Source organism: Saccopteryx leptura, chromosome 3 (assembly GCF_036850995.1).
Source record: "Saccopteryx leptura isolate mSacLep1 chromosome 3, mSacLep1_pri_phased_curated, whole genome shotgun sequence".
Classification (NCBI taxonomy): Eukaryota; Metazoa; Chordata; class Mammalia; order Chiroptera; family Emballonuridae; genus Saccopteryx; species Saccopteryx leptura.
In genome coordinates, this window is record NC_089505.1 from 226,071,332 (window position 1) to 226,095,122 (window position 23,791).

At 40.8% G+C, this 23,791-nt stretch overlaps 1 protein-coding gene across 1 annotated transcript; it reads left to right on the top strand.

The window, feature by feature from the left end:
• The first annotated feature begins 466 nt into the window (after positions 1-466).
• Positions 467-22,324, top strand: KRCC1 (lysine rich coiled-coil 1). The gene is made up of 3 exons (XM_066377754.1): positions 467-577; positions 15,057-15,166; positions 19,728-22,324. The coding sequence occupies exon 3, from the start codon at positions 19,735-19,737 to the stop codon at positions 20,515-20,517; it is 783 nt and encodes a 260-aa protein (XP_066233851.1). The 5' UTR covers positions 467-577; positions 15,057-15,166; positions 19,728-19,734; the 3' UTR covers positions 20,518-22,324.
• The last annotated feature ends 1,467 nt before the right edge of the window (positions 22,325-23,791 follow it).

Genomic DNA, 23,791 nt, shown 5'->3' on the forward strand with positions numbered 1-23,791 from the left:
GATGTCACCCCATTAAAAAAATAAAATTATTTAAAAAAAATAAAAAAATAAAATAAAAAATAAAATAAAGGCTCTAGCAAAGGAAATAACGATAAAGCAGGAAATGACGTATTTTTCAAATGCTCTGTAGTTGGAATCTGTTGAAGCAGACCTGTTTATTTTATTAATTAATCAATTAATTATTTAGTTGGTTTCAGATTCGCTTTTAGAAAGGTGAGAGGTCCGACATGCTCTTTCTTCTCTCCACTGGGAGAGCGGAGGGTCAGCTAGGCAAGGAGGGGGCCCGGAAAAGGCAGGCGGAGGGGCGGGGCAAACAGGAAGGCGGGCTAACGGGACTTTCTGGGTGGGGGAGACCAGCGCAGGCGCAGTAGCGCGCCTCTCCGTCATGGCCTCTGCGCGGGCCAGTCAGCCACGGGTGGTGGCGGAGACTTCCCCTCAGTAGCTCAGGTCTCCGCCCCCTCCTCCCACCCCTCCTGCTCGGCGGCGGTGGCGGCAGCGGTTCCCCCTGCCTCTCCGCCACCGTCGTTGGTGGGGAGGGGGACAGTAGTTGTAGACGCCCGCCCCTGCCTCAAAGAAGGTGAGTTCCCGCCCCGGCGGCGGGGGCGGCCCCGTCTTCAGCCCCTCGGCTCCGCGGCCCAGTGTAGGTTCTGAGCTCCCAGCTCGCCGGGCGCGCCGGAGAATGCAAAATGGCCGACCCGGCCGGGGCCGGCGTCTCCGCGCTCCCCACAGCCGCCGCCCGCAGAGAGGGCGCAGGGTCCCCGGAGTGCGGAGGGAAGGAGGCGCCTCGGCCCCGTGAGGAAGCCGAGGTGTGAGTGAGCCGGCCAGGCGGCCGGGGCCGGACCTGTGGGCCTGGAGTGTCAGGGAGGAGGGGCATTGCCGAGCAAACCCCAGACCGAGGGGACAGATAAGGACGTGAAAGGCCCGAGACCTGGAAGAGAGCAAACCAGCGTGGGGTGCCGCTCGACGCCCGGGAAAACGCAGACGTCACGGGACGGAGGGAGCAGCGGAGTTGGGAGTTTGGGGAGAGGAGGAACGTGGGAGCGTGCCCCGGGACAAGGGAAGGGAAGGGAAAGCGGGTGAGGGTCGCAGGGGTCCCTTCGGAGCCTGTCCCCTGGCTTGGTGAGGATAACACACTTTTAAAGCAAGCTTCTGAGGGCCCCGGCCCGCTGGCGGTCTGCGTGTCAGTCCGTTCCCGCCCAAGTCCAGTCAGACGAAGCCGACCAGACGGCGGAAACTTTCTTCGGTGACAGCCGACGGGAGGGAAGGCCCGGAGCTCCGTTCAGTTCGCGCAGCTGTGACGGGGCGTTTTAAAGAGCAGATGAGGGGGCAGGGGGAGAAGTGGGGTTCGAGTCGACTCAGGGAGTTGAAAAATAACGAAGGGTTGGCAAGTGTGAATGTCATTAGCTGTCTGCTTGCTGCCATTAGGAAAGGAGGATGCCGCCCTCCCGTCCTGACCTGGGCTCTGTGGCCTGTACTTCCTCATGGCTGCATTTCAAAGGAATGGCTTGCAGGCCCTTGAGGAAGACGACAGGCCTGAAGTGTAGGAGGTAACAGGACATCTTCATGGGTCAGAGGACGGGCTCACAGTTGAAAGCCCTTTTTAGTAAGTACTCTTAAAAAGAGTTAAGAAGCCACCATCAGGTGTTGGCTAGAACACGAGTAAATTTCTTTTGACAGCCCTGAGCTTTCCTACCCAGCTCAAAAGGGACTGGGTCACCCCAGGGCTTCCACCTTAGGCTGCCAGAGGCCATGTTTAAAACTTGGGCAAGTTTCTTTGTGCAGGGATTTGGAAGGTATGACCCTGCCAAAAGTTTTTACAGTTCTCATCAACACATTCCCCCTAACATGTGGAATCTAATCAAAGTAATTTAACAAAATAGAAACAGAAGCATAGATACATAAAAGCTATTTCTGGATTGTTAAAATCTAAGATGTTTAAATTCTTAGGACACTACCTGCGAACAGCCTGCTTATTCCAAACTTTGCGATAAGGCTGTAAGGAAGTTTGGGAAATGATTTTAGACGGAGTTTGATCCCACTGCAGAATATCTCAATAGAACACTTAGCTATCTTCATTTTAATGATTAACTTTTAGTATCTACCGTGTTGCCCTATGTTAACTTTTTGTCTCCAGAATGACAGCTGGTAGAAGCAAGAATATAGAATAATTCCTTTCTTCTGGAGAGACATCAATAAATATAATCTCAAGTAATTTTGTTTTTACCCTCTTCCATGAGATTCTCTATTTCTGTGTGCTCTTCTATAATCTTTCACACCTTCCACTTTAAAGGAGGAGCAAAGTAGTGAAACACAAATTTCCTAAAATATTTTGTAAGCACTTTATATACACTTCATTCACTAAAAATGGAAATTTGAATTTATTGCAACCGAATAATGTTCCATTAAATATGTTAGGGCAGTTTGGAAGACTAGGTTTAGTGTGTTCAGTCAGCCTGGGTTAGTATTTTGTGAGGTTAAAAAAAGAAATCTGGATTTTTTGTTTTCATACCAAACATCCTGTCTTTCACCTACAAGTAAGCCTGGGTAGTTTATAAGTGTTCAGCATTTGGCTCTCCTAACCACAACACAGGAAAATTGGAAAAGTTTCTCATGGGAAAACAGCTTTTTGTCTGACTTGGCATTTTATTTCTAATTTTTTTAATTACTGAGTATGTGCAAAATTACTAAAGACTTAATGATAGCAGTTTATACAATGCTAGTAATAACCTTTTATACCACTTCTGGGTGTTATAATGAGAATACTGAAATAGGAGGCTTGACTAGTAATAGGTTCTAGTGCTAGTTTCTACACTAACTATAACTGGAAGTACCAAACTTCTTTTGAGTTTTGTCATCTGTGAGAAGGGATAACTGGATTAAGCCTAATTGAGTGGCTTTCAGCCAAAAGTAAATTTTCCCCCAGTCCCCCACACCAGGGTACATTTAGCAACATCTGGAGACATTTTGGGTTTTCACCACTGGGCAAGAAAGGGATTAGTGAAGGCAGGTGCTACTGGCATCTGTTTGGTTCAGGCCAGAGGTACTGCAGAAATTCTAAAATGCACAGGGTAGCCACACCCAAGCACAAAACAGGATTTGTTTACCCAAAATGTCAGTATTGAGGTTGAGGAACTCGGCTCTAACCAAACTGAGGTCCTTAATAGCTTTAAAATTGTGATCTGATTTATGGTTTGTATTGATAATCATTCCAAGTCTGGCTGTGTACTAGAATGTCAATTCGTAAAACATGAAACTGACCTATAATGGCTATCAAATGACATTCAGAGTAATGAAATCTGTTGATTTAGGACTTTACTAGGATTTGAAAAAAATATTTCAGTAAGTTCAGTAAACTGCTACTTAATAAATATTTGGTATATTATACTATGAAACACTAGTAAAACTCAGTGTATTTTAGTTTAGATGTAATACATAAAAACCTTAAATTTAAAAGTACATGAGCCTGGCCAGTGGTTGCATAGTGGATAGAGCATTTGCTTGGGATGCTGAGGTCCAGGTTCGAAACCTTGAAGTCACCAGCTTGAGTGCAGGGTCGCGGACTTGGTTGGGAGTCCCCAAGTCAAGGCACATGAGAAGTAATCAGTGAACAACTAAAGTGCCGTCGTTACGAGTTGATTCTTCTCATCTCTCCCATCCTGTCTCCCCCTATACCTGTGTCCCTCATTCACTTAAAAAAAAGTACATGGCCCTGGCCGGTTGGCTCAGCGGTAGAGCGTCGGCCTAGCGTGCGGAGGACCCGGGTTCGATTCCCGGCCAGGGCACATAGGAGAAGCGCCCATTTGCTTCTCCACCCCTCCGCCGCGCTTTCCTCTCTGTCTCTCTCTTCCCCTCCCGCAGCCAAGGCTCCATTGGAGCAAAGATGGCCCAGGCGCTGGGGATGGCTCTGTGGCCTCTGCCTCAGGCGCTAGAGTGGCTCTGGTCGCAACATGGCGACGCCCAGGATGGGCAGAGCATCGCCCCCTGGTGGGCAGAGCATCGCCCCATGGTGGGCGTGCCGGGTGGATCCCGGTCGGGCGCATGCGGGAGTCTGTCTGACTGTCTCTCCCTGTTTCCAGCTTCAGAAAAATGAAAAAAAATAAATAAATAAAAAAAAAAAGTACATGAACAAGAAGAGGGAAAAAGTTTGCTTATTTCTTAACCAGTATCTTAGTTTTCTTTAAAAACTTTGTTAGGAGATTTTGCTAGGATTTTAGCAATTACAAAGATCAATAGAAATCTGTAACATGACATCTTTAAAAAAAAACAAAACTAAGCTAAATGTACTTGATCTTAGCCAAAAGTCAGAAGCAATGAGTTAATGCAATGATAAGAATGAAATTAGTGTTGAAGTCAGGGGAAGTGATAATTTCACTGTATTCTACAGTAATCATGATCTGTGTTCTTCAAACTAGAATGCTACACTTTGTAATGAGTAAATATTCACTATGCAAAATAATATAAAAATTTTAAAAAATAGAAGTAGAATCAAAATTTTCTGAGGGAAGATTTCTAGAATTTACTACTATTCCTTCTAATGGTTCCTGTTGCCCACCATGTTCATAGAAGTTCAGTACATATACAAATTAGATCAAGTGCCCAACTATGTTAATTTGTAATCTTAATTTGTAAGGAATTACAAGGTACATAGACTACCTGCAAGTTATTTAAACCCAGTTTCACAGGAACACATGGAGGAATGGGACATAGGAAAGGGAAGGACAGGTATGAAAGATCTTGATAAAATCTGAATCATTCCAAAATCAGGTTTTTTTCTTTTTTTTAGCAAGAGAGGGACAACAAACGGGGAGAGCGATAAATATCAACTCATAGTTACGGCACCTTAGTTCATTCATTGCTCTCTCGTGTGCCTGGGGGCAGCGGGCTGGGGGTGCTCCAGCCAAGGCAGTGTAACCCCCTAAGCAAGCCAGTGACCTTTGTACTCAAGCCAGAAACCGTGGAGTCATGTCTATGATCCCATGCTCAAGCCAACAACCTCAAGGTTTTGAACCCGAATCCTCAGCATCCCAAGCCAACACTCGACCCACTGCGCCACCACCTCAGGGGGCTCATTTTTTTTAATACTTCTTCACTCCCCACTTCCCTCCTGGGAAATAATTACAACAGCAATAGTAACTTCTCCCCCTTCATTATTCCCTCGGACTTCACTGGGATGAAAGCCTTAGAATTATCTGTGCTTCCATAGTCTTCTAGATGCTCTCTCCACAGCTATCAGAAATTCCTTTGATTTTTTTCTACCTGTAAAGTATCTCTTAAACTCATCTGTTCTCACGACCACAATTCTGGTTCAGCCCAATCCCTTTTCTGCCAACACCCTCATTTTGAATCTTCCCCTATTGACTGTAGAATTCAAATGCCAAAGACCTATTATCATCTGGCCCCATTCTCTCTTTATACCACTGTCTTTTACCACTTTCATGAATATCTTGTTACATCTAAAGCAGGTATGCTTTTTCTAATGTCCTTCCCTCATCCCAAATAACCCTTTCTTTACTTATTTTTTCTTTGAATTTTACCCATCTCCTAAGGATCAACTCAGGTCCATTCTCTGCAAAGCCTTTCCCCAAACTCCTCAGCAAGAAGACATTGTACATTCCTGTCTTAAAACATTTAACACATATTTGTCCTGCATCATAATTCTTTGTGTATCATTTTTACAAAATTGTAAATTCTTTGATATAATGAATTGTCTTGTTCCCTTATTGATAAGTCCCAGTGTGTGGAACAGCAATGTATATATAATGGTAGAGCTGAGATAAACCAAGGTTTAAGATCCAGCTCTATTAACACATGTGGAAGCTATTTTAATTTCTTTGAAACCTGGTTTTTTAATCTTCAAAATGTGGGAAATTCCATTATCCTGCAGGTGTAAAAAAAAAGTGGAAAGAATAATTATTTTGTTTGGCATACAGTAATCAGTAAATATCTCTTTTTTTCCTATCCTGCCCCACAGGCCAACCATGGTACCTTGAAGATAAAATTCAATAGTAATAATGTTTAATAAAGCCTAAAGGCATGGAGAACTAGAGTTTTGTGGGAATTGAAAAATGAGAGAACTGAAAAAAGTATTATGAAGCTAAAATTGAATTATCAGGACTTAAGTTTCCTTAGAGGTAGAAAAGGTGAGCCCGTTGGGCTATGTGGGCTCAGGAAGGAAATAAGTTACAGAGGCAAAAGAAGGGGCCCTTGGGTCTTAGGAGAAAGAAAGCAAGGGTTTATATGCCTAGGGAAGGAAAGGGAATGACTCGGGCATGCAAGCTCCAGAGAGTTTACATTGAGGAAAAGTAGGGGGTAGGGGAAGGCACCTAAGTATGAGAGCCAGGGAGAGCATGGTACATTCTTTTTAATTTTAATTTTTTTTTTATTTTTACAGAGACAGAGAGTGAGTCAGAGTGAGAGATAGGGACAGACAGGAATGGAGAGATGAGAAGCATCAATCATTAGTTTTTCGTTGCACATTGTGACACCTTAGTTCATTGATTGCTTTCTCATATGTGCCTTCAGTAGACCGAGTAACCCCTTGCTTGAGCCAGCGACCTTGGGTCGAAGCTGGAGAATTTTTGCTCAAACCATATGAGCCCATGCTCAAGCTGGCAACCTCGGGGTCTCGAACCTGGGTCTTCCGCATCCCAGTTCGATGCTCTATCCACTGCGCCACCGCCTGGTCAGGCGCATGGTACATTCTTGAATCGACTTAATAGGGAAAAATATGGCTGAGATTTTGAATTTGGGAATATGATACTTTTTAATAGAGATAAAGACAGAGTAAAGAGCTTGGTAAATGAAGGCATTAAAGGTGATTACAGATTTCAGTGTCAGCTGTCGATGTAAGAACATCCAAACCTGTAGAGAACTTTTATAAGAGTTTGAGCCAAACTGAACACATGACAGGAAGCAAAAATCTCAAATGCTCCAGAAAATAACAGTTTTGCAGTTTCTTTTTATACATTTGAAATTGAGGAGAGAACCAAGGAAGATTACATGGAGGTGGGGGGAAGTAAAGCAGAAAGTGAGGATTGAATTACAGGATAGACAAGATTATGTGCTCTCTTGAGGTTGGTTATTGCAAAGATGTGTTGGCTGATGGCAATTTTCAACCTTTTTCATCTTTGCTCACATAAACTTACTACTAAAATTCTGCAGCTCACCAAAACTATATTTTGTCAACCTGATAAACATATTTTTGATTGATTTACAGAAAAAAATAAAGTATTTATTGATTTTAGAGAGAGAGGAAGGGAGGGGGAGAGAGAGAAACATTAGTCTGTTCCTGTATGTGCCCTGACCAGGAATCAAACCCGCAATCTCTTGCATATTGGAACAATGCTCTAACCAGTTGAGCTATCCAGGTAGGTAATTATCTACTTTTTAGCTCTAAAGTGACATTTTAAAACCAGGTGCTACTGTAGCCAGGTAGCTCAGTTAGAGCATCATCCCAATACACCAAGATTGTGGGTTTAATCCCCAGTCAGGGCACATACTAGAATCAAAAAGTAAAATTATAAATGCAACACCATCATTTCTCTTTCTCCCTATCGTTTTCTCTAATTTTATTTTTTTTTAACAGAGAGGGATAGATAGGGACAGAGAGAGAAGCATCAATCATTAGTTTTTCTTTGCAAGACCTTAGTTCATTGATTGCTCTCATATGTGCCTTGACTGGGGGCTAAAGCAGACCAATTATCCCCTTGCTCAAGCCAGCGACCTTGGGTCAAAGCTGGTGAACTCTGCTCAGATGAGCCTGCGCTCAAGCTGGCGACCTCGGGGTCTTGAACCTGGGTGCTCTGCATCCTAGTCCGACACTATCCACTGCGCCACTGCCTGGTCAGGCTAAAATCTAATTTTTTTTTAATTTAATAAATCAGGTGCCTAAATGTACCTGAGATCTCTAAATGTATTTGAGATCTTGCTTCGTGGCAATGTCATCAATTTGGCTTAAATAAACTTATAAAACTTCAAAAGACAGCCTGACCAGATGGTGGTGCAGAGCACTGGACTGGGACGCAGAGGACCCAGGTTCGAAACCCTGAGGTCACAGGCTTGAACTTGGGCTCATCTGGTTTGAGCACAGCTCACCAGCTTGAACCCAAGGTTGTCAGCTTGAGCAAGGGGTCACTTGGTCTGCTGAAGCCCCTGGATCAAGGCACTAATGAGAAAGCAATCGATGAACAACTAAGGTGCTGCAACGAAGAATTGATGATTCTCATCTCCCTGTCTGTCCCTCTCTCTGTCACACACACACACACACAAAACTTCAAAAAACAAAAATCAATAAAAATAAAAAGGTGCCTATACTTGTATATAAGGATTTCTGTTACAAAGAATTAACCAATCAGATGCAATCTTCTGCGATGTGACCAAGAAGATAAAACCATTTTGACATTTACTGTTCAAGACGGCATTCACTCTGGATAGCTATTGTGTTGACTGTTGTCATTTTTTTAAAAGATTTTTATTTATTGTGTTTTTGGGGATAGGGACAGAGCAAGACGTATTAACTCATAGTTGCTTCACTTTCATTGTTCATTGCTTTCTTGTTTGTTGTATGTGCCTTGACCAGTCAAGGCCAAGGTTTTGAACTGGTGACCTCAGCATTCTAGGTTAATGGCCAGTTCACCACCATAGGCCAGGTGACTGTTGTCATTTTTTAATTGGACAACCTAAGGGAAAAGAGGTTAGTGCCCCTGAGTAAATAATCTGGTATCGCATGTTTTAAAACTTCAAAATTTTTCATAAAAATATTCTCACAGCACACCAGTTGAAAATTGCTGACCTAGATGCATAGAAGCAATGGACAGGGCTTACTTAAAGCAAAGATAAACCATTTACTAAAAATATACTGCTCACAAAAATTAGGGGATATTTTTAAGCTCCATTTTCATTTTGAAATTTTCCCTAATTTTTGTGAGCAGTATGTATATGCCTGGGGCATGACAACCTACTATGACCTGCCTCATTAGAAAATTTATGTCATATCACCCTGTGAGATTCCTTTCCATAGAACCCCTTTTTATTCCATCTATACAGCTTAGAATGTTGACTTTCAGAAATGAACCCTGGTAGTAAGGGTTGAATGGAGAGGGAAATTATTGTTCTATTTTAAAGTATCTTTTTTATTTTATTTTATTTTTTATTGACTTTACAGAGAGGGGAAGAGAGAGACAGACTCTGTATGTGCCCTGACTGGGGATCTAACCCAAAACCTTTTTGTGCCTTACCTATGGTGGCGCAGTGGATAAAGCATCCACCTGAAATGCTGAGGTCACTGGTTCAAAACCCTGGGCTTGAATGGTCAAGGTTACATATGGGAGTTGATGTGTCCTGCTCCAACCTCCCTTCTCTCTCTCAAATGAATAAATCTTTTTTTTTTTTAAACCTTTTTGGTATCTAGATGATGCTCTAACCAAATGAGCTATCTGGCCAAAGCTGTTTTTGGGTACCTTTGAAACCAGAAATAGCAGAGTTAGTGCTGCCTGTCACCAGTTTAACCAAATAAGTAGAGACAGGGATTGAATCTTTAGGGGTGCTTTATGGCTAGCAGTCTGGGGAGATGGGGTTGCATTCCCATATCTGAACCCCCTATGCCAGCCAACCTTTTTTAAAAATTATTTTTATTTTATTCATTTTAGAGCAGAGAGATAGAAGGGGGGAGGAGCAGGAAGCATCAACTCCTATATGTGCCTTGACCAGGCAAGCCCAGGGTTTTGAACTGGTGACTTCAGCATTCCAGGTCAACACTTGATCCACTGCGCCACCACAGGTCAGGCCAGCCACCCTTTTTATAAGGGGAATAGTAGGTAGGGTAGGTGTTTTGAAATTTCAAGCGGGAGTTAATCAGTGCATAGTCAAAGGTATTTGGATCATAGCAGTGTTTGGTCCTTGGACTACAAAGTTTTTGCTTGCAGTCCCCTGGGGAACAAAAGTAAAATCACTTGCAGATCTCGTTAAGTCACATAGGCCTGTTCAGGTATCCTAGTTCCTGGAACAAAGTTTTTAGTTGCATTATCCATTATGCCCACTGACCATAAAGCCGCCATTATTCAAGCTAAAATTTTAACTTGAGTTTTTCCTATCATCTTGAGGTTCTAAATGATTAGTCTTCACTAAACTTTCCATCTGTACTGTTTTAGTTGTTACAGTATTTACCTGGGCTCAAGATTTTTAATAGAAAAATCAGTGTCATGTAGTCATGGTCAAGTTGTATAAATTAATTCTGAATCAAAAGTTCTGAAGGACTTTTTAGTTTTTTATCTTGCCTGACTTAAGAGTCAAATGTAATTGCCCTGGCTGGTTGGCTCAGCGGTAGAGCGTCGGCCTGGCGTGCGGGGGACCCGGGTTCGATTCCCGGCCAGGGCACATTGGAGAAGCGCCCATTTGCTTCTCCACCCCCCCCCTTCCTCTCTGTCTCTCTCTTCCCCTCCCGCAGCCAAGGCTCCATTGGAGCAAAGATGGCCCGGGCGCTGGGGATGGCTCCTTGGCCTCTGCCCTAGGCGCTAGAGTGGCTCTGGTCGCGCCAGAGCGACGCCCCGGAAAGGCAGAGCATCGCCCCCTGGTGGGCAGAGCGTCGCCCCTGGTGGGCGTGCCGGGTGGATCCCGGTCGGGCGCATGCGGGAGTCTGTCTGACTGTCTCTCCCTGTTTCCAGCTTCAGAAAAATTAAAAAAAAAAGAAAAGAAAGAGTCAAATGTAATTTAGATTATGTACTTTAAAACAACTAAAAAATAATTTAGAAACATACATATAATAGAGAAATAATTTAAAATATTAACTCCTTTATAAAATGTTTCTGATACACAGTTTTGAGGTTTTTGTTTGTGAAAGAGACAGAGGGACAGACAGGAAGAGAGAGAGATGAGAAGCATCAATTCTTCATTGCAGCTCCTTAGTTCACTGATTGCTTTCTCATGTGCCTTGACCTGGGGGCTCCAGCAGTCCAATTGACGGTCTGGCTCAAGCCAGTGACCTTGGGTTCAAGCTGGTGAGCTGTGCTCAAGTTGGTGACCTCTCCGTTTCAAACCTGAGTCCTCCATGTACCAGTCCGACGCTCAATTCACTGCGCCACCACATGGTCAGGCTCTGATACATAGTTTTTAAACATTTCTTTTATGTGTGTGTGTGACAGAGCCAGAGAGAGGAACAGACAGACAAGGAAAGAGATAAGAAGCGTCAATTCTTCGTTGTGGCACCTTAGTTGTTCATTGATTGCTTTCTTATATGTACCTTGACCAGGGGGCTACAGCAGACCGAGTGATCCCTTGCTCAAGCCAGCGACCTTGGATTCAAGCTGGTGAGCTTTGCTCAAACCAGATGAGCCCTCGCTCAAGCTGGCGACCTCGGGGTTTTGAACCTGGGTCCCCCACGTCCCAGTCCGACGCTCTATCCACTGCGCCACTGCCTGGTCAGGCTAAACAATATTTTTAAGCAAACCATTTAATTTAAACACATACTGAAAACTAAGCTTAGTTTGAAGATTTCTCTTAGAACCTTTAAATTAAACTTTTAGGAGTTTTTAATTACAAACTAATACATTCTTCACAAAATTTAAAACAATACAGACTTGTGGAGAGCAAAATGTTAAACATTCTCTACTTTTCTAACCCAATTAAGTTTAGTGTTTTATTAAGACTTTTTCCCCCCTATGGATGTTGAGATGAGACCATCAAATCAGACTCACAAAAATCAGTAATACTACCTAGTATCAAGATTTACTAAAATCAAGGATACAAGCATTGAAGAGGCTCTAATAAAACAGATAAAAGATGGCTTCTCATATCATGTTTTCCCACATTGGTCATGCATGTCTGACCTGGAATAATTGATGAGGTTTCTATGTGAGAGTCACTTCACACAGTATTAAGTGTTTAAATTATTAATCTGGCCCTGGTCAGATAGCTTCATTGGTTAGAACATTGTCCTGAAGCACAGAGGTTGCTTTTTGATTCCCAGTCAGGGCACATGAAGGAACAACAGATCGATGTTCTGTTTTTTCTCATTCCCTTCTCTCTAAAATCAATAAAATAAATATATTTTAAAAAATTATGAATCTGGATTTGGCATGGGGATGGGGCCATCTTGGACTTGGGGAACATGTTTAGGACACTACTCTTTTAGGGATTCTTGCTGTATGGGCCAAGTGTTTGCTTAAAGGCTTTTAATCACTGTAAAAAAAAAATAGAGGACTGGATGAAGAAGATGGGGCACATATACACCATGGTATATTATTCAGCTAGGAGAAATGGTGACATCGGATCACTTATAGCGGAATGGTGGACTCTTGGTAGCATTGTGCGGGGTAAAATAAGCGAATCAGAAAAAAACAGGAACTGCAGGATTCCATACATTGGGGGGACATAAAAGCGAGACTAGGAGGCATGGACAGGAGTGTGGTGGCTATGGGGGGTGGGGGGAGGGAAGGAGGGAGAGGGGGAGGGGGAGGGGTACAGAGAGAACTGGATGGAGGGTGGCGGAGGATGATCTCTTTTCGGGTGATGGGTATGCAACAGAACTAAATGACAAGATAACCTGGAAATGTTTTCATTGAATGTATGTACCCTGATTTATTGATGTCACTCCATTAAAATAAAAATTTATTTAAAAAAAAAAAAATTCCAACCATAAAAAAAAAAAAAAAAAAAAAAATTATGAATCTGCATTTTAGATCCCAGAGAGTTGTTAGCTTATGTGACATTCTTCAGGGAATTATGCCTCAGAGATCCTGAATTTATCTACTATAAATAATTTTTAGTCAGGGACATCTTGCTAAGAGCATTTCAGGGATAAGTTTTCTTCCTCCTAACAAATATTAGGCTCTTTACTCAAGGTCCAGAATTCACCTGCCTTCTTCCCTCTTCTTCCTCCCAGGCAAGGGAGTGAATGGATTACAGTCCAGCTCCTTTAACTACTTCCAGTCAATACATATACTGTGTATATATTTTAGTTTTGATTCTGTATGTTGTTTTTATACTAAAATTGGATTTTAGATCAATGGGTAGGTAGGTAGATATAGTTTCACATCTATACATTAATATATCATGGGCATTTCTCTATGTTGTTCTATCTTATTTAAATTGCATAAAAAGTATGTTGATGTTCTATGATTGTCATTGTATTTATTAACTGGTAAACTTCTATAAAATAATTTCAACTATTAGGAACTTTAGGTATGTAATACTATAGACCTCAAGTATAAATGTAGCAATTTGACATAGATTATTTATTGTGGTGAGAAACACTTTTAGTAAATGTTCTAGAAGTTAATATGTGACCATGACTATAGCTTTGAGTGGCTTGTATAATCCTTGTCCAATGAGTCTTGCTTTTATGATCGTGTGTCTGCCAAATGTGATGGATGGTTGCCTACCATAGGTAATGATAGTTTGTGGTTTCTCAATGGGATTCTCAGATGACACTAGTGCTATAAGTAGAATTAGTGACTATCTTAAAATATACTACACTTCTTTTCCTGACCAGATAACTTTTGGTTACAGCATCATCCCGAAGCACAGAGGATGCCAGTTCAGTCCCAGGTCAGGACAATTAGTAACAGATTAATGTTCCAGTCTCTCTCTCTCTCCCTACCACTCTCTTGCTAAAATCAATCAATAAATTAAAAAAAAAAAATAAATGATAGTTATATCAGTACAGATTCTCTACAGATATTAAAAAATAAGGGAATATTTTAAAAAATAAACAGACTACACTTTTTGAGATGGTCTTCTATAAAAAACTAACAAAAAAACAAAGTTCCAAGACTGGATTTTTTTAGCCCAGCCTTTCAATACTAATACTCCAAATAATTTCCATAAACTCCAGACTCCGACTGGTACCCCAAAAACTTCCTTTTCAAAATAGTATTTTCTGGTCTAAGTAAAAATATATTTGATATAGACTCACAAAATGTCCTCATAATAAAATTCTAATGAGGAAAAAGCTAGTATTATGGTCTTCCAAGCACTCAGGAAATTAAGATTTGAGTTAGTATATGAAATTGTTACTGGAACAAGTCAGGGTTTGAGTTGCTTATTGCTGCCAATCAATCACAGAGATGGATCTGAGTCATATAAGTGTCTTTTATTCAGATTGCCAGCAGCCTGAGAAGGCAGGAGATTCATGTTCAAAAGAATTGCCTTAATTTAACAGTCTTGGCTGACTGGCCAGCTTATATATCTTTCGGGAGGTTAGTAATTCATTATAGAGCGTGCAGTTAGTCATGTAGTAGTGTGCAGGAGGTGGGAGCCCAGTTTGCAGGGATGCCTTTTCAAAATGTCCTGACACTGGCACAAATCTAGCTGGCATCCTTGATGTTGCTCCGCAACAGCCAGGTCTGACAGCACCCCTGGGAATTATCCACAAGAGAGACTGCTGCAAGAGGGACTCTGTATTCTTTAGGAAACAAAGTAAAAATTAGGATTTGTGAACTAAGCTTCTAGTGTACTGCCTTACTCCTTACAAAAAATTCTGTGATGTAGCCCTATTGTGATTTAACCCCTAACAAAATGGTACCTAGTTGAAGATTAAAAATAATACCTTAAAGTTTAATATGATCTTCTATCTTACCTTTATTTTATTCATAGATACCACATAAATGAACAAAGATAACTTTTTACAGATAGCTTTTGTAAAAGGCATATGTGGAGTATTAATAATAGTTTGAATCATAAAGGATTTCACATTACACAGTGGGTTGAAAATAAAGGACTTTTAAATCAAGATTATTTCTACTTAAGCTAATACTTTGAAAGCAAGTAAAACTCAGTTCAGACTTAAATATGTTAAAAATTATGAGGTATAAATTTGGGATCACTTTATTCTAAAATAAAATACTCTTCCAGAGTAAAATACATGCTCAAAAATGAGCTTTACTTATCTACAGGAACCAAAATGATGAGAAATTGAAGATGGATTTTGTGAAGTTTCAGATGGTTGATAATATATTTCTAAACTTTGAATGATTTCATCTTTTTAACAAGATTGTGGTTTTCAGGTAACTGGGAATGTTGGACAAAAATAAATTTTGTAATCTTTGTATCATGTTTTTTAGCTTCCCAGTTGTTGCACAATCTCATTATTTCGGGGAAGTTTATGCTTGGAAACAGAAGCAATTAATGGGTGAATATGATCAGACTTCAACAAGTTTTCAGCCTGATAAGGGTAAGATTTCATTGACCTCTTTATTGGTTTCTGTACTATCTGTGGTCTTTTGGGATGGGTTTCTTTTACTTAGCATATCTTTTAAGGTTGATACATATACCATGTATCAGTATTTCACTCCTTTTTATTGCTGAATAATATTCCATTGTATGAATATACCATATTTTATCCATTCATCAGTTGATGTACATTGAGTTGTTTCTACTTTTTAGCTGTTATGAATAATACTGCTATGAACATTTGTATACAAGTTTTTAGGTGGACATAGGTTTTCATTTCTCTTGAGTATGCAGTATACCTAAGAGTGAAATTGCCAAGTCCTATGATAACTCTATATTTAACATTTTGAGGAACATCCAAACTGTTTTCCAGAGTAGCTATAACATTTTACTTTCCCACCAGCAATGAATGAAGTTTCCGTTCTTTTTTTTTTTAATTGAGAGGAGGGGAGATAGACAGACCTGCATACACCCTGACCAGGATCCACCCGGAAACCCCCGTCTGGGGCTGATGCTCTAATCCACCAAGCTGTGCTCAGCGCCTAAGGCCAACACTCAAACCAGTCGAGCCACTGGGTGTGAGAAGAGGAGAGAGAGAAAAAGGGGAGAAGGACAGGAAGAGAAATAGATGGTTGCTTCTTATATGTGCCCTGACCGAGAATTGAACCTAGGACATCTACATGCTTAGGCCAATGTACTATCGACTTAACCAACTGGCCAGGGCCCCATTCTTACACTTAATATCATTTGTCATTTTGATGATCTGTCATTTTGATTAGCTATCCTAGTGAGTGTGAATTAAAATTTCTTTTTTCTTTTATTATTGAATTTATTGGGGTGGCATTGGTCAATAAAATTATATAGGTTTCAGATGTACAATTTTATAATACATCATCTGTACATAATAATGTGTGTAAAGTCTTTTTATTAAAATATTTCAAACACAAAAGTAGAGAAAATTAATATGAACTCTCATCTACCCATCATTCAGTTTCAACAGTTAACAGCTTTTTAATCTTGTTAGATTTTTTTTAAAAAAACAGCTTTATTAAGGTATAATTGATATACAGTAAACTGTACATATGTAAAGTATACAATTTGATGGTTTTTGACAGATGTATTTGCTCATAAAATGACCAACACAGTCAAAGTAGCAAACATATCTCTACCCCAAAACATGCACTTTAAAATTGCTTCCTCCCACCTCTTCCTGTCTCATCCCGAAGCAGTTAATATAACTACAGATTCATTTGCATTTTCTAGTGTTTTATGTAAGTGGTATCATATATTATGTACTCTTTTGAGAGACTTCTTTCACTCAGCATAATTATTTTGAGATTCATCCATATTGTTGAGAGTATCAATAGTATTTCTTTTTATCACTGATAGTATTCCATTGTATGAATATACTACTATTTATTTGATTTATCCATTCACCTATTGACCAACATTTGGGTATTTTCCTTTCTGGGGCTATTACATATAGAAATGCTATGAACATTCATGAGTAAGTCTTTGTGTGGACATTAATTTCCTTTTCTTTTGAGTAAATACAGTTGTGGGATTCATCTAGTTCGCACTGGTTCAGCAGAACAGATACCTAATTTTTTGTTGAGTTTGGCGAATTGGCTGTTAAAATGGCACTTGTAATCAGGGTTCTCTAAGGTGGGCACCAGGGTAGCCACCCAATGTGGAAATCATGAATTTACATTCCTTACTCTCTTATAATGTTCATCTGTGCAACAGCATATTCTCAGCACCTGTAGTAATGTTCATTCCACCCATAGGTGAAAAAAATTGCAAGTGAGGATGCCAATCAAGAAACAATATAGAAATATCTTAAATAACAGTTTTATTGGTTTTTGTCAGGTATTATTTAATATTTTTTCATTAATATTTTGAAACTCTTATAACAATCTAGTTTTGTGTACCTCTTTTAGTGTTCTTATTTAAGTATTAAGTGCATGGAATAATAAACTACCTTTCGATATATTGTTTTTTTATCCTTAAAATGGTCTTTAGGGCAGAGAACCAGTTGTTAAATTATTTGAATCCCACCACTGGGTAAATACCTAGGAGTAGAATAACCAGTCCCTGTGGTAAGTGTATGTTTAACTTCCTCAGAAACTGCCAAACTGTTTTCAACTGATTGTACTGTTTTACATCCTACCAACAATGTCTGCAAACTACAGTTGTTCTGTATACTCATCAACACTGGTATTGTCAGTCTTTTTCACTTCAGTCATTCTAATAAGTGCATGGTAGTATCTCATTATGGGTTTTTTTTTTAAACATTAGACTATTTCATTTTTTCAGAGACAGAGAGAGAGTCAGAGAGGGATAGATAGGAACAGACAGACAGGAATGGAGAGAGATGAGAAGCATCAATCATCAATTTTTCATTGCAACACTTCAGTTGTTCATTGATTGCTTTCTCATATGTGCCTTCACTGTGGGCCTTCATCAGACTGAGTAACCCCTTGCTGGAGCCAGCAACCTTGGGTCCAAGCTGGTGAGCTTTGCTCAGACCAGATGAGCCCGCGCTCAAGCTGGAGACCTCGGAGTTTTGAACCTGGGTCCTCTGCATCCCAGTCCGACGCTCTATCCACTGCGCCACCGCCTGGTCAGGCTCATTATGGTTTTATTTCAAATTGGTTTGATAACTAATGATATCCTCCTTTGTGTTTATGGGCCATTTGTGTACTTTTCTGACGTGTTTGTTCAAATCTTTTGTATATATTTAACCCTTTGAATGGTGAGTTTTTTTTTCATGCTCGCTGACCTCAGGAGTGAGTTTTCTTTCAAAATATGAAATTTGGCCTGACCAGGCAGAGGCACAGTGGATAGAGCATCAGACTGGGATGCAGAGGACCCAGGTTCAAAACTCCAAGGTCGCCAGCTTGAGCGCGGGCTCATCTGGTCTGAGCGCGGGCTCATCTGGTCTGAGCACAGCTCACCAGCTTGGACCCAAGGTCGCTGGCTTGAGCAACGGGTTACTTGGTCTGCTGTAGTCCCCCGGTCAAGGCACATATGAGAAAGCAATCAATGAACAACTAAGTTGCCGCAACGAAGAATTGATGCTTCTAATCTCTCCCTGTCTGTCTGTCCCTATTTGTCCCTCTCTCTGTCTCTGTCACACACAAAAAAATAAAAATCCTTAAAATAATGAAATTAGTTATAGTTACAGTTTTATTAACTTACATTATGTTTGTTTGATAATTTATGGAAACAAGAAGAACATACATTTGCCTTTTTTTAATGTTGCCTTACACATTTTTAAAATAAATCGATCATACTCTGGATGGTCAGGAGGCACAAGGACGTACATGAACGTTCGTACTACACAAAGGGTTAATCAAATACTAGTTATATTATTCAGAATTTTTATACTAGTTAAGTTGAATAAGAGCTAAATTTTCTTGACTCACCAAATTAGATTTCATGTAGACTTTCTTTTTAATCTCAAATTTCCAGATGAGATAGTTGATCATTAGTGACTCTAGAGTGTTATGTTAGGGTTTTTTTTCTTTTAGAGGGAAATGCTCAATTCTGCATGGGTTATGCTACCTCCTAAATTTTGGAGATAAAATGTATCACCAAAAATATCTAGGGCACTATCATCTCATAATAAGTACATTTTCTGCTATATTTGTACTTATGCAGGATTTTAGGTAAGGGAAAGGAAGAGAAGCAGGAATACTGCTACACCCCCTCCCACACACACACCCAAAAGGAATCAAACAAGCAAACAAAAACTAGTGTATGTACTCTAAATTTTTTCTGAAACTTTTTCTACATTAATTCAACTCCCCTCTCAGCTTTCACCTCCATTTCTTCCTTTAACCCTCCCACCAGTAGTTTAATATAGAACAAACCAGAAGGAATCCTAGAATGCTTTTTTCACCAATCAGAAGTAGCAGAATGAAATCCAAGCCCTATATAGAAGAGATGGAACTCTGTTCTGTCATTTTCTTTCATGCCCTATACCTAAGAGTTTCTTCCATAACTGAATTTCTAATTTCCAGCATTCCCAAACCACTTTATCATCATCCTTTTATTTTTAAGTCCTACAATACTCTAGTCAGGTGAGCATGTGTGTTTATTTAATTTTGTTTGAACTGAAGAGTTTGAAGATCGAATTATTCTTTCATGGTTCTATTCTCTTAGAAAACAATATAAGAATAAAAGATGTATATAAGAAATTAATTAATCAAACTTTAGAAAATATATGAATATTTAGATCAGGCTACCTGTGGGTGTGTAGTCCTTATCTACATATCTCTATAGCCCTCCAACAAAATCTTATGTGTCAGCTGCTTTCTGCCCATTTATCCCTCTTCTGAGCGAAGAATAAAGTTCCTTGTGATTAACCTGGTGGATATTTGACTGTCTTGATATTCCTTTTTGGCGTTAATGTTATAATATTTAAATTTTATACTGACTTAGGTTTTAATTTGTTTGGGTTTCTATGCTTTGGTTTGTTCTGAAGCTCTCTTCAAGAGTAACATATATTCAGAATAAAATACTCTATTAAGAAGAATTTTCTTTTATCTTCTCTACAGAGAATCCATGGTTGTCAACCTAATGACGCATTCAGAGAAGACATATGACTCTTTTCAAGATGAACTTCAACATTATATCAAAGTGCAGAAAGCCAGGGGCTTAGAACCAAAGACTTGTTTCCGAGAGATGAGAGAAGACTATCTGGAAACCTGTAGGTACAAAGAAGCGGTTGATTTCAGACCCAGGGACAGAATGTTTGATCAAAGACTCCCATCTGAAACCATCCAGACCTACCCAAGATCATGCAGTATTTCACAAACGGTAGAAAACCAGTTATCTCCGTGGCTGCTGGCTCATAACAGCAGGCTGAAACTACATTCCCTGAGCTACTGTCAATTCAGCAGGGACTGTTTCTCAGAAAATCCAGTACCCCTGAACCTTAGTCAGCAAGAGCATAATTATAGCTCATACAGTATACGATCTAGAGTTTACAAGCACCTCCCAGAAAGCAGTACCATTGCCCATAAAGCCAGTCATAAACAGATACAACAGAAGAGAAAAAGGCACCCAGAAGGCAGCCAAGAAAAATCAGAGGAAAAGCAGCCCAAGCATAAGAGGAAAAAAGGTTTTGAAGAAATAGATTTAGAAAAACACAAGAGAATCCAAAATAACAAATCAGATGTAGAAACAGTCAGGATCAGTGCAGAAAATCATAAGAATCAAAAGGAGAAAAAAAGGCGAGATGTGTCTAAGAAGGAGGGTCGTAAGCATAGAAAAGAAAAAAAGGAAAAAGGCAAAGAAAGGACAGAAGAAGAAATGCTTTGGGACCAGTCTATCCTTGGATTTTGAAGCTCTTGAGTTGATTCTCCTAGGTCAAACTGAAGTCACTGAGGAGCTTGGTTTCATGATGTTCATGTTCATAGCACTTTTCTCCTGTAAACATGTACTTTAACTTCTAACAAAGGCCAAGTGAACAGAAAGTATTTAGTATGCTTGATCTCCAACATGGAAATTACTTTTCCTCATTTTGTAAAAGTGGCTTTGCTTTTATTCATCAAATTGCTATGGTGATGGAAGTATTTTTCTCTTGGAAAGTCATTTATTTTAAATTGGAGGATTAATAGGCTTTGCAGAATCTATTTCTTGATTAGGTTTGTTTTAGTTTGGGGTGTGGTATTTTTATATTCATTAGTTTTCTCGAAGCAATTTTGATTTTTTTCTTCTTTGTTAGATATATGTATTGTTTCTTTGAAGCTCTTTGTATTTTCTAGATAAAAAAGTGGAAAATGACATACATTAAGATAATAAGCTTAGGTTACATATATTTAAAAACTTCAGAAAGTCTTGATACAAAATCAGTTTATAATAAATGTTTATAATGAAGTGTTCTAATTTCCACATTTGTTTTTTATCAATGATCTGTTCCCATTCAATGACAATTTTCTTCTGGAAGAGTAATAACTGAGTAGTTTGTACTTAAGAAGCAAGCTCTTTTGGGTAGGTGTCACAATTTACAGTTATAAAAATTCCTTATCTGCCTGACCAGGTGGTGGTGCAGTGAATAGAGCATCTGACTGGGATGCAGAGGACCCAGGTTCGAGACCCCAAGGTCGCCAGCTTGAGCGCGGGCTCATCTGGTTTGAGCAAAGCTCACTAGCTTGGACCTAAGGTCGCTGGCTTGGTCTGCTGGAGCCCCACAGTCAAGGCACATATGAGAAAGCAATCAATGAACAACTAAAGTGCCACAATGAAAAACTGATGATTGATGTTTCTCATCTCTCTCCATTCCTGTCTGTCCCTATCTATCCTTCTCTCTGACTCTCTCTCTGTAAAAAAACAAAACAAATAAAAAAAACTGCTATACCTTGCTCATTCATATTTAAACCCACTTTCCACCCCCTCCTCTTCCCCTTAGTCCTCTTCCATGTAGCTAGTCTCTCTACTTTTGCTGGGCTCTGCCTCACTCAACCCTGACCCCTCTCTGGGTCATCACCTTACCTAATGTTCTACCTCACTGGGCCCCAAACCCAAATAGCAAAGAAGAAATAAAGGAAGGGGAGGAGGAAGAGAGAAGGGGTGGGTGACCCATTTCATTTTAAACTATGACCACACACCTTCAATCCATCAAGATTTCCCTGTATCTCACTCAGATGTCTTTTTTTCTTAAATTGACTTTAGAGAGAGGAAGAGAGAGAGAAACATCAATTTGTTGTTCCACTTATTTATGCTTTAATTGGTTGATTCTTCTATGTGCCCTGGCTGGGGATCGAACCTGCAAACTTGGTGTATTGGGACAACACTACCCAGTGGAGCTACTAGGCCATGGTAGAGGTGTCTTTTCTATTCTCCCCTCTCCCCGGATCTTCCCCTCCCTACTTCAACCCATATAGGCTCCCTTTCTGTCTGCTGATGACTTCATCTCACATTTCAGTGAGAAAATAGAGAAGCTTTAATAGGGTGACTTATTTATCATTCTACCACCAGTAGTCTGTTCTCTGATTTCCCTCCTGTTACCAAGAAAGGTGTTTCTGCTCTTTTTAAAGACATATCCCCCACTCCCCCGCTGGATCCTACACCGTCCACCTTCCCCAGGATTTCTCTTGCCCCACAAATCCTCTACTGGACCATTCCATTAGTACGCAAGCATGCTTCTGCTTCCCCTCTTCAAAAACCAAATGACAAGCCAAAACTCCCTTGACCTCCTACATTCTTTTTCAGCTATCTCTTTCCTCTTTCACATCAAAGCATGACTATACTTCTCACTTCCTCTCCATTACCTGTTCTAATCTGGTTTCTGTCTCTACTATTCCTCTGAGGCTGCTCTTGTCAAGGTCTCCAGTGACCTCCATATTGTCAAATCCAGTGGATAATTTTTATTTATAAATTCAGTGTTTCAGCAACTTCCATCTGGGGTTGGTCAGTCTCCCTGAAATGTTCTCAGCTTCCACAGCACCACTCTCTCCTGATTTTCCCTACCTCCATAGCACCTCTTCATGGTCTCCTTCACTGGGTCCTGCTCCACCCACCTATAAATGCATCATTTATATTGCATCGGGAGCCAGTCCTAGACCACCACTCCTATCTAACTGCACATTATAAGTGCATCCAGACTCATGGCTTTAAATTGATCAGTATGCTGTTGTGGACTGAATGTTCCTCACCTCCAAATTCATATGTTGAAATCAAACTCCCAGTGTTAGTGGTAATTGAGGTGGGGTCTTTGAGATATAATTGTCATGAAGGTAGAGCCCTTATGAATGGGGTTAGTGCCATTATAAGAGGCTAGAATACTAGCTGAGCCTCCTAGTCTATAGAAATGTGCTATAGCAGCCCAAGCTAAGACGGTTGAAGACCTCTATCAATTTTTCTCTATTTTTAATTGAGAGGCTGAGAGGCAGAAACAGACTCCCATATGCACCTGACCAGTATCCATCTGCAAGTCCCCTACCAGGCAATGCTCTGCCTGTCTAGACCACTGCTCTGTTGCTCGACAACTGAGCTATGTTAGCGCCTGAGGCAAGGCCATGGAGTCACCCTCAGCACCTGGGGCCAACTTGCTCAAGCCAATTGAGTCAGGCTGCAGGAGAGGAAAGAGATTAAAAGGGGAGGGGGCCCTGGCCGGTTGGCTCAGTGGTAGAGCATCGGCCTGGCGTGCAGGAGTCCCGGGTTCGATTCCGGCCAGGGCACACAGGAGAAGTGCCCATCTGCTTCTCCACCCCTACCCCTCTCCTTCCTCTCTGTCTCTCTCTTCCCCTCCCGCAGCGAGGCTCCATTGGAGCAAAGTTGGCCCCGAGCACTGAGGATGGCTCTGTGGCCTCTGCCTCAGGCGCTAGAATGGCTCTGATTGCAACAGAGCAACGGCCCAGATGGGCAGAGCATCGCCCCCTGGTGGGCATGCCGGGTGGATCCCCGTCGGGCGCATGCGGGAGTCTGTCTGACTGCATCCCCGTTTCCAACTTCAGAAAAATACACACACAAAAAAAGGGGGGGTGGAGGGGGGTGGAGAAGCAGATGGTCGCTTCTCCTGTGTGCCCTGACTGGAAATTGAACCCGGGACTTCTACATGTTGGGCCAATGCTCTACTGCTGAGCCAACCAGCCAGGGCCTACTCCTGTATTTTTAA

Bases quoted from the DNA above. Each gene is read 5' to 3' on its own strand.
- KRCC1 (XM_066377754.1), top strand. From the start codon at position 19,735: ATGGTTGTCAACCTAATGACGCATTCAGAGAAGACATATGACTCTTTT.